Source organism: Lepisma saccharinum, chromosome 21, assembly GCF_977018435.1.
Source record: "Lepisma saccharinum chromosome 21, izLepSacc3.1, whole genome shotgun sequence".
NCBI classification, from domain to species: Eukaryota; Metazoa; Arthropoda; class Insecta; order Zygentoma; family Lepismatidae; genus Lepisma; species Lepisma saccharinum.
Genome location: NC_139249.1, coordinates 16,155,891 through 16,174,915, shown reverse-complemented (window position 1 = coordinate 16,174,915; position 19,025 = coordinate 16,155,891). Strand labels below are relative to the sequence as shown.

Here is a 19,025-nt window from a genome sequence, read left to right as displayed (position 1 = left end):
CAGAAGGCATAAAGCAACATGCACAAGAGCGTTGTGTACCATGAACAAAAATTGCACTTCCACGCGAAACGTTACATTTTTTTTTTTTCTCGAAGTGTGCTTGTTTGACAGTTCATTTTGTCAGGATCATAAGCAGAAAATGCAACACCTTTTTCTTCGGAAAGGAGCAATTATATCCATGGAATTTTAAGCATCGCTTCGAAAAAAAGAAAAAGATAAAATGTCAGGTGACAAGATGTGTGCACGATCACAGTACTAAAGTTTGCAAAAGAAAGACCTCGCGAACGTGTAAATAGAGTGTATAATATATCACGAGGAAGACTGATACACAACACACTAGCAGAAGACTTATTTTTTTCTCAACTTTGATTGGTAAGCGAACTTTCAGATTTCGCTAGCGCGGGAAAATCTACCCAGCGTTGCCAAACCATGTCCATGACTGAAGAGCGGAGCGGACAAGAGCAGTGAACCCCCAGAATGTACGAAATTCAACAGGGATGACCCCCATAAGACAATAACGCCCTTCAGTCATGCCATAATCCCCAAATACAAGTATTTAATTACTGCCGTGTGTCTACTACTATACAATTACTGAAAGTTATTTTTTTTAGTTTTATGAACACTTTACTCTATCTGTCCCACGCTAAATTCTTCTATTTCTTCATCATGGCGCACTTACTAAGGAAATATATTATGATTTCCCCTCCCCCGCCTCATTGCACATATTGCAACATGGTGCTAAGGTATGTTTTAGAAAAGTATAATATGCATGTTGAATTTATAATATTATTTGTAAGGAAAAAATTCCCCCAAAGAAATTGATAGTGTAGTCTGCCCCATTATATCCTCTGTGAGCACTGAACACCACTGAGTATTCGAGAATGAACAATAAACAATGTATCTTTACGTTTTCGCAATTTTCGCTAAAATTTATGCACACAATAACAGGGACGTCAGAACTTATTTCGGAGTGGGGGGGGCAAGTTCTTAAATCCAACCAATTTCCACAATCCATTTTCCTACACATATTATATATATATATATATATATATATATATAATGTATGTGTGTGTGTGTGTGTGTGTGTGTGTGCGTGTACACACACACACACACACACTTTCATACATAGGCGATCAGAGATGAACTCCCTACCAAGACTCGTGCAATAATTAATACACATTATTGTGGCTGAAATTAAATTATATGTGTGAAATATGTAATTTTTGGTTGACTTTCGTTTTCCATGGGAGGGCCTCGCCCCTTCTTCCGGACGCCCATGAGCACAAGTAAGAACAACACACAACCCCACAGAGGATTGTAATGGCTGTGGAACCAGGTGCCAGATTCTTCTTGGGAAAAGTAAGCCGTAATTTTTCCTTGTAGGGCGGTCAAGTGACCTTTGAATTTCCCTTTGGGCGACCTACAGATATTACCTTGTAATTACATGGTCCCTGGTTCAACAGCAGGTGAAGGAACCTGCCAGTGAGAAGTACTGTAATATTCCAATTTATACTGTAGCATTTCTCCCGATTATCGTATTAAAATAAAGAAATAAATTTTAGGGAATATCCGGTGCAAAGAAAAGTATTACGTAAATACGTCTTGAAGTTTTATGCTGCTGAATTATGTTGATTATCTCGAGATATCGTTGTGGGGATGTTATCAAGTTTTCGGGACTGATGATAAGAATGGAGCTAGCTCTCAAAAGCCTATTTATTTAGCCTGGTCGACATCCAGGCGAATTATCTTTTTATTCAATTTTTGTCGCATTTTTATTTCTTGAGTTAATCGCGATATTGACAATGAATAATGATTAGATTAAGTGGATAACGCTACAACAACAATAACACACTCATGCATGGCCCAGGATCCGAACCTGAAACCTCCTCTCCCCGATTTCAAAATATCAGATGCAAGCGCAAGGGAAGTCAAATTCTTGTTTGCAGGCATTAAAAACATGTTCCTTACAAGCACTTTGCTATGTATACAGGCCACTTTAAATGTGCAAATCATTTATAGAAAAGAATACATTTTCAAAGCTCGTAATTCATGAGGGCTATACTGTTTGAACTCAAGGAACTTTCTTATCGACGCTACTTAAAATCAAGAAATGTGAAGTGGAATTAGTGTTATGATTTTTTTTGCGAATCATAAACGCAAGAACTAAAATTTAAAAAATTGTCTGGTTTAAATTTTGCATTGATATTCCATGTAGAAGAGAGGATAATGTAACTGGCAGGCATGTGGATAGCATTTTACCTTGCAGGTATTGTATATGCTTCCATGAGTGGCAGGTTGTAAGATTCCATATGGCTACAATTGTTCTAAATTGCTGCCGATGGCTTTCGGCTCATTAAAGATGCCAGACTGTTCAGTTATATTTTACTTTGATGTTGCATCTATAATAATTAATAGACAGGGACATTTCTCTCCTGTTTCACTGCCGTTTTTTCAACAGTGAAGACTCCAGTAGTAAATAACCTGGTAGTTTAATGAACTTTCGTTCGCAAAAGAGAAATTTGCATGTGATATTTAGGAATATAGGCTATATAAAATTGGAATCTGCACCCACAAAATAGTCTCGCTCGTCGCCTACCTCCTCGCTCCTTTTCTGGAGAGTTACTGCTTTTCAGTCGCCGTTGCGGTTAATCTGATTTTATAAATAAGTGACGTTAGAAAAAACTTCTCGAAACTGACATGGATTTTCAAGAATGTCACGGATATTGTCAATTGTAATCAACATTACATGTTATTTGGAAGCGGTGAAATTGTCCCTTCTCCATAGGAATTGAACCCTGTCCCTATAATGATAAGACGGCTGCATTAACCACTACGCTATCGACAGTAAACAGCCAGTTTTTGTAATATTAAATTGTTCTTGGAACCGTCAATAAATTAGTCCAAATAAGCAGTTAAAGGATGATACAATCCATTGAAAATACTAGTCTTAATTCTCTTTAAAAACTATGTTCCTTTTTCAAAATTTCTAATAGCCACATGGTTCTTGGAAAGGCTGGTAAAGCAAATCTTAAGTCCTTCCAATGCCAGCCCTAGGTGTGGGCATACAATATACAACCAAAATATTTCAGAAGTCTGAAAAAATCAAAGATTTTTGTTCCTTAGTCTAAAGTACAGTTGTTCTATAAAATCACAATCTCGTGCTACTACCAAGAGCAATAAGCAGAACATGGAGGTTAAAACCAAGAATTATGTGAGCTTGTAAATTGGTGTTTCTTTTCATGGTTCGATGTTCATTATATTTAATTACAAAGCTCTGTGTGTTCAATATCAAACTATTGTTATACCTATGAATGTGACAAATGTTAATCATAACAGTTGGGCTGAAAAGTTCGTAGGCTAACATAGTAAAAAATATTTTTTTGACAAAATTCGATTTTATTATTCAATATAGTTGCCTTCGAGGGCGATACAACGATTATAGCGGTCATACAATTTTTCGATGCCATTTTTATAGTACGATTTCTCTTTAGCCTCAAAATAGGCCTCAGTTTCGGCGATTACCTCTTCATCAGTGCTAAATTTCTTTCCAGCGAGCATTCTTTTAAGGTCTGCAAACAGAAAAAAGTCACTGGGGGCCAGATATGGAGAATATGGTGGATGGGGAAGCAATTTTATTACGGTTGAATATCGCTAAACATTGCTCCGAATCATCAAAACGTTGTTGCTTTTGATCGATTGTGAGCACGCGCGGCACCCATTTTGCACACAGCTTTCGCATGTTCAAATATTCATGCACAATATGTCCAACACGTTCCTTTGATATTTTTAAAGTCTCAGATATCTCGATCAACTTCACTTTACGATCATTTAAAATTATTTTGTGGACTTTTTTGATGTTTTCGTCGGTAACAGCCTCTTTGGGGCGTCCATGGTCTTCGATGCTCATTTCGCCTCGTTTAAATTTAGCAAACCACTTCTCAACGGTTGATTTTCCTGGTGCAGAGTCCGAATAATGTTTATCAAGCCAAGCCTTGGCTTCAACAGTATTTTTTTTCGCCAAAAAGCAATGCTTTATTAACACACGAAATTCTTTTTTTATCCATTTTTTTCACAATAACAAAAGCTGCTTCACTCACAATGCTATATCTCACGAACTAATTATCCGGCAGCTGTGAAATTTATACACGTATCTTTTGAAGGTTAGTACTAAGTAAAAATCACATGGATTTAATTCTAGTAACGCCATCTATGAGTCAGCCTACGAACTTTTCAGCCCAACTGTTATACAATAGCATTCTCTTTCTTAATTCCTTTTTGTTTACTTTTCATTGAATTTTGATGCTGTGGTGCATTTATATTGTTTCATGATAAAATAAAATTTCCACTTCTTGGCTTCACTCTAATTAAACGAATATTGCATATAAACTATAGTTGATTGAAATAAACGATTTTATTTTATTATTGCTTACAATATGATTTAAATATTTTTGGATACTTTTAAGTATGTCAAAACCACCCATGAATTTATGAAACAATGAAATTAATTGCTTTATTGGGACCACCAAGCCAAGATCATATAAACCCGCAATAAACTAGGCGCAAACAATTATTTTTATCTGGCGCAGGACACTGAAGCGCTGGACCTCTGGCGAGTGCCCGAAATGCACCCCACCCCCTCCTTATTTCAGCCGGTGCGATATGTTGCAGAGCATCGTGCGATGACATTTTTACATTCCGTTTTAAATGTCTTACGTTCACACAGAGGTGATTACTGTAGAACTTGTTACTGAAGTTGCGCAATGGCTAGGATACGATGATGATAATCATGAATGAAGGAATCATGTGTGTACTTCCCCGGAAATCAAACACCTTGTTGTTAAATTTTTAATTTTGGCGGTTTTACTAGAATCGCTTCCTCTCATGTAAATGATCAAGGTTCTTCCACTCTTCCCCTGCAACCACATTTTCGTAATCAATATTTGACATTTAATAATTATGATAGGACGTGGTGGTTGACGGACGCACTGTTTCGATGCACCGGACCGAGGCGATTCACCATAGATAACTGAATGTAACTGGCAAACACATCACCAAACTTCAACAGAAAAGTTCCAGACAAACCGTGCGAAACGCGCATCTGCTTTTACTTAACTTTCATATTCTCCCGCGAAAGAGGTTGCGGGCACGAGGCATGCAGAGAGGGGGAGGCCAGGAATTCGTCAAAGGACATTTGGTTCCTCCATGGCACCTGTTTGGCAGAAATGTGTCAGGTAGTATCTATTTAGGAACTGCATGCAGTTATCTGAGTGCACCGACCTCTGCCCCCTACCCGGAGTATTGTTACAAGTAAGCGCACCTGTGGAACTCGAAACAGAAGTAGCAAATTCCTAGGGGGGGAGACAATTCACGTTCCCCTTTATTTGAAGAGACCAAACTGCCATTCGTAATCTGCTTAGGGATCTGTCTGTCACGTACTTTCTGTTCTTGCTGTTAGCAGAAACTTGAGTCCAGGTTCATTTAGCGAGTGTAAAAATATTTTCTCAAAATTTCTTCAGAATCAAAAATAAGTTAGAAAAATATAGTCTCATTTTTTTAGGGCGCGACTGGGGGGTGGGCAAAAAGACCATATTGTACCCCCCGTTGGTGAGTGGGGGGCGTGTTGCCTCCCTGACCGCCCCGGTTCCGACGTCCCTGCACAATAAGTAATGCTGAGAAAGAGAAACTGCGAGTCAGCCACGCTAGTGCAGTTTCTGAATTGAACCCCCACAGGACAACTCCAGCAATGGCAAAGGCACCCGCAAGGAGGGGGGCAGAGGACACTTGTATTCTCCTCGATATATCTGGTAAAAGTTCATGGAATTCGAATGCGCTATATTTTATTACAAATAATATTGTTTTCTACGATTTACAGTAATTAACTACTATGTCTAAATAAAATAACGAGAGAACATTTTCAAAGGAGAAATTAGAATCATGTTGACTGCCGTAACTAGGTGTGTGCGGGGCGAAAAATATTTGGTCGGGACAAAATTGGAACTGAAAATATTCTCCATTTCCCGATGCAGTGAAAAATCTCGATTTGTACACACTTTTTCCCTTCAAGTGATTGTTTTTGCACTTCTGGAATAAAAGCTGTTAATTTCAATAAAAATTCAGACACTTATAATGCAAAAAATATGAAGAGTTAACTTATTCGAAATCGTACTTTGCTCTCCTGAGGGTGCTCGTCTGCAATTGTTAATTAAACCATTGGACGACAGGCAGAATCTCGAGGCGGGTATAGGGCAAAATACATGCAAATGGATACTACTGTAGTTAATGTTCATTTCCAAAATTTGTGTTCTCACAGAATCTGGAACAGAACGCACCGTCCTTGTGGCCGTATTATCACTATACAGCTAGGCTACGACCTTTGCTACTTTGAAGGTTATCATACAAAACCATAAATATTACAAGAAGATAAACACGGTTTATTTGCCTCACGATTAAAATCTTTCAACACAGCTTGTAAATTCAGCGTTTCAGTTGTTTACGAGCTTCTAGAAACTTCTTACACTCTGTGTGCGCGGATCTTCAAAAATGGCAAGTGGATGCAAACGAGTTCTTTGCGTGGGAATGGCATGTTTGGATATTGTCAATGTGGTTTCAAATTTTCCCATAGAGGACTCTGATGACAGAGATGTTCTGGAGCAGAGATGGCAACGCGGTGGAAATGCAGGCAACAGCTGCACTGTGCTGGTTCAGCTTGGAGTACCATGTGAATATTTAGGATGTTTTGGAAGAGGACTCGAGTCACAGTTCGTTGTTGACGATTTGTGCAAACGTGGCATCATAATAGAAAATTGTGTTCACTACGGCGATTGTCGAAATCCTTTATCGTGCATTATCATCAACGAATCGACTGGATCACGTACCATTATGAATTACAACAAGAAGTTGCCCGAATTACCCTTTGAGGCTTTTGAAAAACTAGACTTGTCACAATACTGCTGGATTCAATTTGAAGGTCGCAACGTCCATAATGTCTCAGCCATGATGCGGCACGTCAGAAACCACAGTGCATCCCAAAGTGAAAGACCAATTATAGCACTAGAGCTGGAAATATGTGAACCTCAATTAGAATCTCTCATTCCTCTAGCAGATGTTGTTTTCGTTGCAAAAGACTTTGCCAAATTTCGGGGATGTAACAGTATGAGTGAAACAGTAGACTATATTTCGCAATTAACCCAACCAGAAACAATCCTAATTTGTCCTTGGGGTGAAGAAGGAGCAATGGCGAAGAAAGGTAGTGATGGAGATGTAGTAATGTCACCTGCTTTTCCACCACTAAAAGTAGTCGATACCCTTGGCGCGGGCGATACTTTTAATGCGGCTACGATTTATGGTATTGTGAACGGCAAATCCTTGCATGAAAGTATTACTTTAGGGTGTAAAGTTGCTGGTATTAAAGTGGGTTTAGCAGGGTATGATGATGTTGGTAAAGAGTTTCGTAGGCGTGGACAAAACTTCGCAGAGTAATGTCACATATAGAGAATGGATATTTATGTGGGCTATGTTTTGTGATCATGCCTCAGGGGTACGTTCAATGATGAGCCATAATGTGCCCTGGTGAAAGACAAATACGTTGGTTTGAAATTTCTCATTTACATAAAAATACAAAAATAATGTATATACCAGCAGCAATTTTAAAAATTCGAAATTGTAAATAAAATCACGTATATTGATTTATTAGGGATGTGGGAGACGGAATATTTTTGGTCGGGACGTGATATTTTTAAAATTCCGGCGTTCGGGATGGAAATAGTTGTAAGGAAATGATCGAAAATTCCCAACACTGAAAATCCAGAAAACTACAAGTGGATTGATTCTATGGTTATACCATTTCTAGAATAATACAGCTATTTTCAAGACATTTCAGACAGTAGAGCTTATAGTGACGTATACTGGAAATAGATCGTCTTTTGTTGAAGCAAATTGAAATATATTATGCCAAATAATTTCTGCTAGAAGGCAGAGGAGTCCATGAACAGTCTACGCCCCACTCTCGAATATCTCGGACAAATGAATTTTTTTTGCCAGTTTATTTCCTTCGTCGCAATTTGCTAAAATTGGCAGAAAAGAGACGTAAATTAACAAATATGCAAATACAAATGCCAGATTATTCCGCTGGACGCAGGTTCAATTTGTTGCACTAGAGAAACAGCTTTGGCCACTCTCTTTGGGCACTGGGTAGAGATTATCACACAGCTCACACTAGTGCGCTCTATGGTGGCTATACTTTTGCAACTATATGCAAATGGCATTTGTCGATTTTTGTATGAAATGTATTCGATTGTAAACAAAAAACGAAATTTGATTAAAGGCAGTGCACATTTTATGTAATTGCATTCATTTGTTACATGCTAGAAATTTGTGGTGAATTTGATCATCATGGGTAAACTAAGGTTATCGGTCGGAATGTTCTTTATTCACAGGGGCCAAAACATTGGTTTATATTCTTTTTGGTGAATAAATTGAATGCGGAGATATATTGTCGATAAATAGTAATGTGATTTGATTTTAGGGTAAATATGCAGAATAGGTAAGTATCAATGCTAAAATGAACGAAAGAAACGAGTGAGAGGTGTTCGGCCGATACTGCATAATTACCGATTTTAGTTATTCAGCGTCGCTTTTCTTGTATTTTTTGGGTAATCGCGACGATGAGAATGAGTGACACTATGATGATTGCACTCGCAAAGAACATACATGCCTAGGCCGAGGTTTGAAACCTGCCTTCGTAGCGCGCTGTGAAATAGCACTGCGTCTTCGCTTGCATGTAAAATGAACTAAAATATGCTGAACCATTGGTCATTGAAGCGTGAGTTGTTGTTCTGCTTTAACGAGCAGCGTATACTATCTTCGCTGGCTCTTTTTTGTTTCATTTGTTTCTTTGTTTCCAAAGAACAAAGTAAAGACGACGTAACTCTTTCGAAATGTAGTGTCAACAAAGAAGTTTTAGGTCAACAACGTTTTCTTGACTTTATTTTGGCCGAGTCTGCTGCCACGCACGTGTCAGCACCAAAAATAAGCGTAAAATTTGCTCCTGCCACATAATTCATCTGCTAAGAAGATGTTACAAATCTTAAGAACAGATTAAGACGAGAGAAATGCAAGTTTATGATTAGTGGGAATGAATGTACAGGTAATTTAGAACCTTTTTCTTTAGAAAGCATTTAGCGATATTATTTTAATGCTACCAGAACATAACCTAACCACGAGAGCATTTAGGTTTATTAGGGCCGGTTGCACCATCTCCGCTTAACGTCTTATCCCCCACTTAACACCATTTTGCGGTTGTTCAATGTCCGCCTAACGTTACCTAGCACTTAAAGTCCCGTGTAACGTAAGTGGCGGTCGGGGCTCCGCCTAACGCGTTAAGTGCCAGGTAAACATGGAAAAGCAGTACACTGTGCAGCCAACAGATACGTGCAGCACCTAGTATAATCTGTGTTTACACTTTTATAGTTGATAAAATGGCAAAGTCTCGATCAGCTGTTGCAAATTGCGAAAGTTTGCTGCATGTTTTGCATTACCAAATAACAGCAAAAAAGGGCGGATTTGTTAATTATCCCAGGAACGGCAATAAATAAAGCAACGTTTGTAAATATATGTGTAGAAATGAATATTAGATGGTCATTTTCGTGTGTGTTCCGAAAATGTTGTATATTGATATTAGCATTAGCAGTTTCACTGTAATTTCGTATGTAGGATTTGAGTGCATGCGGGTACAGAAAATAAAACCAGGTTAAAGTAATGCGTTTGATGCTTGCAAAATTGTATTAAAATGCCGTTCCAAATAAATGAATGTGTGTTTGCTGTAACAATTTTTTTCAACCAAACGCAATACACGAAATGTACACCATGCGTCAGTTGCTTTTTCGCAATCCTGGTAATTTCTAATCTTTAAGATTAAAACACGTGTAATATTAGAGTCACTTCCGTCGCCATTGGTGTGAATGTAACATTGCAAATAAACAAGTAATGTGTTGTTTCCGAATAACAACTGGCAAAGAATGCACTTATAATATTTAGCAGTAGCTACTCTTACCGTCCAGTTCATACATATGTACGTACAAGGAACAATTTCCGAATGGTGGTGTGTTTTTTACAAACACACACATTTACAATAATAACCTTGCAAGAAACTACATACCTAGTAGTACATAAGACGTAATACCAATCTTTTAAGAAACTTATACATTGTATATGTGTGATTTTGTATGTTAACTTCCAAAATTGGCAAAAAAAAGTTTACTGTTAACAAGCATCCTTACGATGTTGACATGCATGTACAAGGAACAATTTCCTACTGGTTTTGTACCTAACCTAACCAACCCTACCCTAATATTCATGGGAGAGCATAAGACGTAAATGCAAAAGTTTTTTTTCGGTATTTACTACTTAGAGGAAACGTTTTATGCGAAGTAACATATTTTTCATTACATTGTGCGAGATTTTGTACTTTAACTTTAAAACTGGCAAAGAATAATAATAATAGAGACAGGTACAGCAGTATCTTTACGGCGTTGATACGTATATACAAGGAACAATTTCCGAATGGTGTTACGTTTCGTGGATACAAAGAAAATGCACCATTGTAATAAACCTTGCACGAATCTACATGCCTGAAGATGCATAAAACGTGCACTCAAGTTTTTTTCTGTTGTTTTTTTTTAACATTCATATGCAATACACATCATCTTGTATTTGATTTTTCAAAATAACTGGCCTAAAAAGACGAGCGGCTAGGGGCAGCATTAGCACCTTGGGAAATACATGCTAACAACACCAAACCTGGCCTGCCTAACCTATCCACGTAGGCATATAATAGCATAAATAAGCATGTAAATATGTTTGGCAAATTATAATTTGTTTATTAAGTGTGGGGCGTTACCCCCACACCCCCTATACGCCTTCATGGCGTGGTGCTATGCACAGGGGAACACTTTACCTTTTTTCTTTTTATTTAAGCTATTATATACATACGTGGATAGGTTAGGCAGGCCATGTTTGGTGTTCTTAGCATGTATTACCCAAGGTGCTAATACTGTCCCTATCTGCTCGTCTAAAAAGGAACACAGCTTGTACGTATATACAATGTATATTTTCCTGGTGAATATTACTGTTTTTTGTAAAGAAATATATACGTTCTTGCATTACACTAGCATATAACGTTGCACGTAACTAACTATCTGAAAGTATATACAGCCTGGAGTTTCTTATTTTTTCTTAATAAGAACAAATGCGTAAATACAGTACTACGGTACTTTACATTACTATTTGATTCGTCCTTTTGTGCTAAGATGATAGTAATTCCCAAAATGTACCTTGTACATGAAACCGTTGATTAACGATTTTTTTTGTGCTATTCGAATTTGTTTTGAATACAAAAATTTAATTTTCATCTGCATCGTTAACCAACTTTCACAAAAGCTGCATTATAAATAAAGAAGAAACCTATAAGATGGTCAACGTTGATAATACTAATACTCGCTATTCGCTAAAGAAGGGGTTACGGATTGATAAATTATTAACAGAAACGAATGATAAATTAGTAAGAGCAGAATAGAAGATTGCTCTTCTCATTCCGTATATTTACACAAACTCAGATATGTCAGCCTTGCATTAAAAATTGAATAAATGTAACTTGCATTTGTTACGACTTCGTAAAATTTTGGTCACTCTTTAGTAGTGTTTAATATTTTTAAAAAAGTGACCGTATGTCTTACTGAAAGATAAGACGAGGAATATTCTTTTTTGCATTATGTTAATTGGAGTACGTGAAAAATAAATTGAAAATTTTGTAAGCTTCTCACTACTTCGAAAGATTACGGGTTATATTGTATCAATTAACATACATTTGATATTATATGAGAGTACGACACATGCATTACCTACTTCTATCAGCTGTTTCATTTTATTGCAATAAATATTTAGTTTTTTAAACATATTTCAGTTGAAAAAGCATGCATTTGGAATTGACAAGCAGATATTAGCACGTAATAAACAAAAAAAACACAATCGAAAACACAACTTTCTCCAGTTTCTGTTGCCAGGTCGTACGGCAAGCAGGAGAAAGTTCCACCTTACAAGGCCGAGGATAAAAATGCTTGGTGCAACCCACCGCTGCCTAAATCTCCCGCCTGTCGTTATCCAACACTTTGTAAAGTGGCAGATTAAGTGGCGATGGTGCAACCGGCCCTTATTAGAAGAATGCTGAGGGACCTAATCTTAAAACATTCATGTGAAAGTAATCGCTACAATTTCACAGTATGTGTTACAGACGTAATTGCATACATAGCATAATGAAATCACGATAAAACAAAGACCGAATCTACTGCCACGAGCATCTTTTTTAAGGTTCCAGCAGAAAAAGAACGTGGCAGCAGACACTACCCTTTATTTTTGCAAATAATTTGGATGATGTCATAGAGTAACCCTAGACTAGGATTAAGTGCTCCGCGATATTCTGTACGTACAACTGTCCAGCCGATATTCTTATTGTTGTGGCGTAAAGATGGCTGCTGTTGTTCCACCAGCGAAGCCCCCAAGGGGCGTTAAACATGCTAAAGAAACGGTGAGTGTAAAAACAATATGAAATTTTAAATATTTTTATAGTAAATACTTAGTGAAACTTAATATTAGCCTGTGTTTATGTTGTATTTTCAAATAATTAGGGCTTTCATCGAGTGATTCTTATAAAGGAACTTCACCTAAAGTGTCATCCAATATCTTTTAAAAATATTAAGAACATTTTATAATTATTATGTCGCCACATAAGAAGCATGATTCTAACCCGATCATATAGTTGAGCACAGTTTCACAGGCAGAAACGTTTCTTCATACGCATTTAAATTCCACGCTTTCTTTTTAATTTGATGGAAAGCTAGACGACTGTTAAGTACACGAACAAAAATAGTAAGCAATGGCAAACCATTCTACACATTGACACACTGGCGTCGCGTGACTTTTTGAAAAGTGTTACCGGCCATCAGTACGACAATTATTCTGGTGGACGTTGCCCCCTCCCCCCGAAAGAAAAAGTCTTCGATTTAGTTGGGGGCCATTTACCCACTGTACCCCCTCGAAAATTTTCGAAGCTTTTTGTTACTAAAAACTGTGGTACTAATTTACTATCCTTCGGACAGATTTCTTCATTTGGTAAGAATTGACAATATAGAGGAAGTCTCCAATTTTGTTAATTTTCTGTGTACTAACTAATTTTGGCCTCTTAATCACGAATCTGTTGTAAAAAACCGGGTGTCACGTCTGGAAATTGTATATTTTGATGAAACATTGTTCGTTAGCCACCAAAACCATCCGCGGGTACCCACAAACCATCCGCGGGTACCCACAAACCATTGACGTTAGTCCCAAAAACCATCCACGGGTAGCCCCACGAACTATTGACATGAGGTTAGGTTAGGTTCCATTAGCACTCATTTCACCCCTAAATTCATCGAAAAAATAGGGTTCGTACTAAAATTGAACATCATAAATCATTTGTTTGTAAAACAACGGCGTGGTTGGAAACAAGGACAGGAGATTACATTTTCATTCGTAAAACTACGCATATACACCTATATATATATAAAAAAAATTCAATCTGCTTTTTTTTTTTTTCTCAAAGTTCCAGACGTGACCCCCAGTTTTTTACAACAGATTTGTGATTAGGAGGCCAAAATTAGTTAGTATACCGAAAATTAACAAAATTGGAGACTTTCTCTATATTGTCAATTCGCTCCCTTCATTTCTACAGAAGAAACTACTTACCGTAATAAGTTCCTGTAGTATTGTCTAACATCGGGAAGGTGTTTTGTGTGAAATTCAAGGAAGTTTTCCGTATCCTGGAAACGGATTTCTTCAAATTTAAAAGTTTGGGGCTCCTTTGGGGGCAGGTGACTCCGGCCAATTTCTAACATACCATTAACAGGGAGTCTATAGAGATAGCTGGGGAGCTGGAGCGGAGGTGGGGCCACGTTAGCGGTTGAGGGCGGTAGGTCAATTACCCCAGGGGCGGAGCCCGGAATCGGTGGGAAATTTGGACTCAAAAATTTCAAACGAAAATAATTTTTTAGTTTTAATTTCCCACCGATTCCGGGATGGATAGCCCTAAAAACCATTCACGGAATTTTCCGCGAAGTAGATAGGTAAGTACGAATGTCAAAAATTGACGAAACTATGAAGTTATAGGTATCCGAAGGATAGTAAATTTTTACCATTACAGAATACCGGGAGTATCTCAGATTGCTTTCAAATTACGTATACTCACTAATTTTGAGGTCAAAATCACGAATCTGCAGTTAAAAATTGGCGGTCACGTCTAGAAAATGCGAAATACCGTGCATACATTACTGCTATTATTGCTATGATTGTCGATACTGATGGTCGCCATGTTTGATGATGTTAACAAGTGAAGTTCGCTATCCGTTCCATGCAGTGTTGCTTTACATGTGACAATATGGCATCTTCAGTGAATGTGGAAAACATACTTGCCGCACGAACCATTCACGTAACGTTAGGGGTAACAGTTTCATACATCGGAGACACATTTCTTCATTTTTACAGAAGAAACTAGTTACGGAAATGAGTTTCTCTAATGTTTCCAACGTTAGTCGAGGTATTTTCTTTCATCGTGGTATCTATTTGACCGGAAAATCATGTCAAGTATTTCGACCCCCCCCCCTTTTTTTTAACTATGCTTGCCCAACCAAACCTAACCTAACCTTATTGGAATGGTTCGTGGGGCTATCCATCAGCTAGTTGTGTATAATGTACAATTTGCACATGTGATGAACACGATAGAAGGCATTTTTTGGTGAAGAAGGTTGAAAATACTGATATTCGAAAACAAAAGAAGCGATATCGCACCGTTACGTGCGTTCGGTAGCACTTAGAAAAATGCGTTATTTTAGTAGAGAAAGTGTTTGTTTTCGTGTAAAAAGCATAATGGCACCTTGAACTATGTTCCGCAATACACAATTGTAAGTACGAACCATGCGAAACACATAATATCCGAAAGAAATGTCTCCGATGTATGAAACTGTTACCAGGTAAGGTTAGGGAAGCATAGTTAAAATTCAGGGTATTCATAAACAAAGTTTTTGAACGCTAACCATTGCAAAAAATTGTTGTTTCCTTCATAAATCACAGGTGTTTACTTCGTTCACGGACCCTCTTATTTCTACTTATTTCGCATTTTCTAGACGTGACCGCCAATTTTTAACTGCAGATTCGTGATTAGGATGCCAAAATTAGTGAGTATGCTGAATTTGAAAGCAATCAGAGATACTTCCCGTATTCTGTAATTGCTCCGAATCCTAACCTAACTTCGTAGAATTATAGCTGCTGTTGTGGAAGGTCGTTTGGGTGCTATATTCACGTGCGCTAAGTCTTTGGACTGTTCTGCTTCACAGTAAAGTAACATGCTAAGGCAGCTTCACAACATCACATTTCCGAGATCTAAAATGAACTGAAAACGTTCGTAAGCAACAAAATCTTCATAAACCATGCAAGATATATCACTTTCTCTAGGGGGTACAGAGGGTCAAGGGTACCCTAGATTATTGTTCATTTTGTTCTTTTTTTGCAATCCGCTCAGTAATTTAGCCACCAACACTCCTAGCAAAAACTACCACTCATGAGACAGTTTACCACGAATCCAATGAATAGTGGTAGAGCCTTGCCAATTATTCATTTATTTCTTTGTAAATGAGGTGGAAAGGGGAAGAAGAAAAACCATACATTTCTCGGGTCAGTTTGACATTTGTGTGGCGAGCAGACGACAGAATTCCACTCCTCCAGCATGTGGAAGGGAACTCCAACTGTCCGTACTGCTGTTGACAACTTAGTGTTTTGGAGCAAGGTTTGTCCAAATCACGAATCGCACCAAGGAACTATATTTTTATCTATTATCCAACCGGTCTCAGTTGTAGTTCAATCCAGCCTTGGCTTTGCAGTCTAGCTCTAGTTGCTTCCGAGAAACAGTATCTCCAGTTTAGGTGGGATTTAGTTGTTTTCTGACAATCCAATGTGACAACACTTGCCCATACCGGCAGGTCTGACCGGTAACTGGGTGCCTAAACAGGCATATGAATAACCCTGTAGCACACTTTGCCCCAAAGCTTTCTCCCGCTTTTCCCCTCCTCTTATTACCTCTTCAGGGTAGCGGAACGGCCTCCCTCTTCAGTTGTGTCTACCGCAGAAAAACTGTCCTCTGCAATATCTACTCGATGGCAACGCTATTGGTTAACATATTTAACAATGTTGTTATTTTATTGAAACAACATTTTCATTCTTTACATTTTGCTGTTACCTGTGATAACACCGGTTACGTGCATTGACACATGTGCATATAGTCGCCAAGGGTCCCGGGTTCGAATCCCACTCGGGCTTGGTTGTTTATGAATGTCCATTCATCAATTTCATCACTCATCCCCATCTTCGCAAATTAGCCAAGAGGCACAAAACGCGAAGTAAAATAAACTAAATCAATCAATCAAGCAAGCAATCAATCAATCATTGCACCTTAGTCCATCCACTTTTATCTCTTGTCAGAGTTGCTTCCAGGTACTTCATAACAGGATGGGTGAGCCCCAAAACTGCTTACACAATGACATTGACCAGACAAGCCCTGTCTTAGATCACACGCAACAAAAATCCTTGAAAATCCCATGGAACATACTAGTATTGGGGAATGCAGAAACCCACCATGCACGTAACATTCATGAGCTGTCCAAACTATATTATTCTTCCAGGACTCACGCTTATTTACAACATATGCAAATTAGCTGCTTTTACAAGTTTTGTTTATCTTGTATTTCTTGACTATGTTTTTTTTAACATATTTCATTTATATTATATTTAATTTTTTTATTATAAATTGTTTTAATTTATTTTGCTGGGCGAGATTATTTTATTAATTTTAGAGGCACAGTACACAGTGGTTCTGATCCCATTTTAAACTGTAGGTTCAGTCTTGATTAGCCTATGCGTGCATAAAGTGGACTTAAAACACCAATTCTAATATTCTATTTTATTATTTTATATCGGCGACAAGGTTTTTACAAGAATACAAAATAATTTACCATCCACACACTGTAAGCAAGTGTTTTGTTTCTGGATATGCTGCTTTTTGAGAATGTTACGCCCAATATTTTCTTCACTCAGGACACTTTCACTTTCATCTAAATTACTAATTACGTTTACATCGTTCTCCTCGCCTGAAGGTTCTTGAAGAAATCATTCTATTTCACTTGTATCTATTTCACTTGTGACATGTTGAATAAAACAAAATCGCTTGCAAAAAGTACGACAACTAAAAATATAATACTACGCGAGAAGGCATGTGTTGTAAAAAGTACAACATTCATTGTTCGAAATCTTATTTGCCACTGACATACCTTTAGGGGAGTTACTTAAACTTATGGAAGTGGAGGAGGAGAGTCAAAGCAAATAATAGACACAGACTCCACATTGCAACGATAACAAATGCCTTTGTTATTAACAAACAAACAACGCTGTTGTAAAATTTACAACGACGCATGTCCCGAAGGGTTAGAAGAGTATGATACCTATGTGGCTCAAGTCCAGTCAATAATTTATCTATTAATAATATTATACTTGTTGAAATCACTGAATCATGTGCATCTTATTAAATGGTTGTCATATTACAAATGTGTTCTCAACTATGCAAGGAAAATAACTTTTAATGCATTGACGTCTTTCCTATAGTTAATTATGACACTTCCTGGTATTGAATGTTATGGTGAGTAGTTTGCTTCGTTCAGCAAACAATAATTTTTTTTTTTGGAAACGATTTAAGATGACCGGACCCCTCTCCGATTTTCTTCATATTTCGCATACTCACTAATTGAGGCCTAATCACGAATCTGAAGTTAAAAGTTGTCGGAAACATCTAGAAATTGCAAAATAAGCGAAAATAAGGCATTAGTTTTCCAAATGGAAACTGTCTATTTTCCCAATTTTTTGTTTCACAAGGAAATATATATATTCCTGATACTACCACGACACCAAATTTAACTATGTTTGCCTAACCTAACCGAAACTACCTAACCACACGTCAATGGTTCGTTGGGCTAGCGCCAATGGTTTGTGGAGCTAGCGTCAATGGTTCGTAATTATTTTGCAATTTTTTTCAGATTCGTCATTAGCAGGCCTCAATTAGTAAGTATGTCAAATATGAAGAAAATCTGAGAGGGGTCCGGTCATCTTAAGTCATACCTTTTTTTTGTATTTAGGGTTCTGTACTATTTTTATCATCCAGTGGTGGGAGCCATGCAATCCCTTTACCACTCCCCTCCTTACATAAACTGTGGGGCACCACCAATACTATCTGTGATCATATCATTGTTGTGAAGGTTAATGCAATGGTCCAATAGTATTAACCTATAGTACCCAGGGTTGAATTTGAGAGTAAGATGTTATGACAGGTATTATTTCTGGAATAAAATTGTAAAACAAGTCTTTGAGAGTTGAGCCCACATAATATTTTTTAAAAAAACATTTGGTACCACTGTATGCTTGATATTTTATGTAAGTAGCCTACGGATTAAAAATTGTGTCATTGTCTGTGTGATTTTCACCACATGGAAAAAGAAAAAAGGTACAGTTCAATAAATAGATTTCTACTACAAGGGCTTCTTGTTTAAATATTAAGTACCATATTTGCACTTTTTCCCTTTAAAAAGAGGTCTGAAAAACAAGATGCGTCTTATGTGCCGATACTCAGTTTTTGATTACCTCCATAAAAGAAGTTATTTATGCTGAAAAAAAAAACCAACTTAAAAATTACCTTACACAAGCATGCATGCTTCTCATGGACAAGGTATCCTCCGTTGACAAGTGACAGCAAGTATCATAGACTAGTGGTAATGAATGTAGAAGTAAATCGGAACCTTAGTAGAATGCATTTAGGGACTTTATTTTTATGCTGAGAGAACCAAACCTGACCTGCCTAACCTAACCACGAATGCATACATTGAACAAAATCGTAAGTAATC

General features: G+C 37.6%; 1 protein-coding gene and 1 pseudogene across 1 annotated transcript in view; both read left to right on the top strand.

Annotated features, from left to right (window-relative positions):
* The first annotated feature begins 6,509 nt into the window (after window positions 1–6,509).
* LOC146003887 (ketohexokinase pseudogene) lies at window positions 6,510–8,328 on the top strand (annotated as a pseudogene).
* Window positions 8,329–12,479: 4,151 nt separating this feature from the next.
* Sec8 (exocyst complex component secretory 8) overlaps window positions 12,480–19,025 on the top strand; it is a 48,333-nt gene continuing 41,787 nt past the window's right edge. The window contains exon 1 of the mRNA XM_083143248.1: window positions 12,480–12,580. Coding sequence (XP_082999374.1) covers window positions 12,521–12,580 — 60 coding nt within the window. The 5' untranslated portion in view covers window positions 12,480–12,520. The remainder of the gene's footprint in view (window positions 12,581–19,025) is intronic.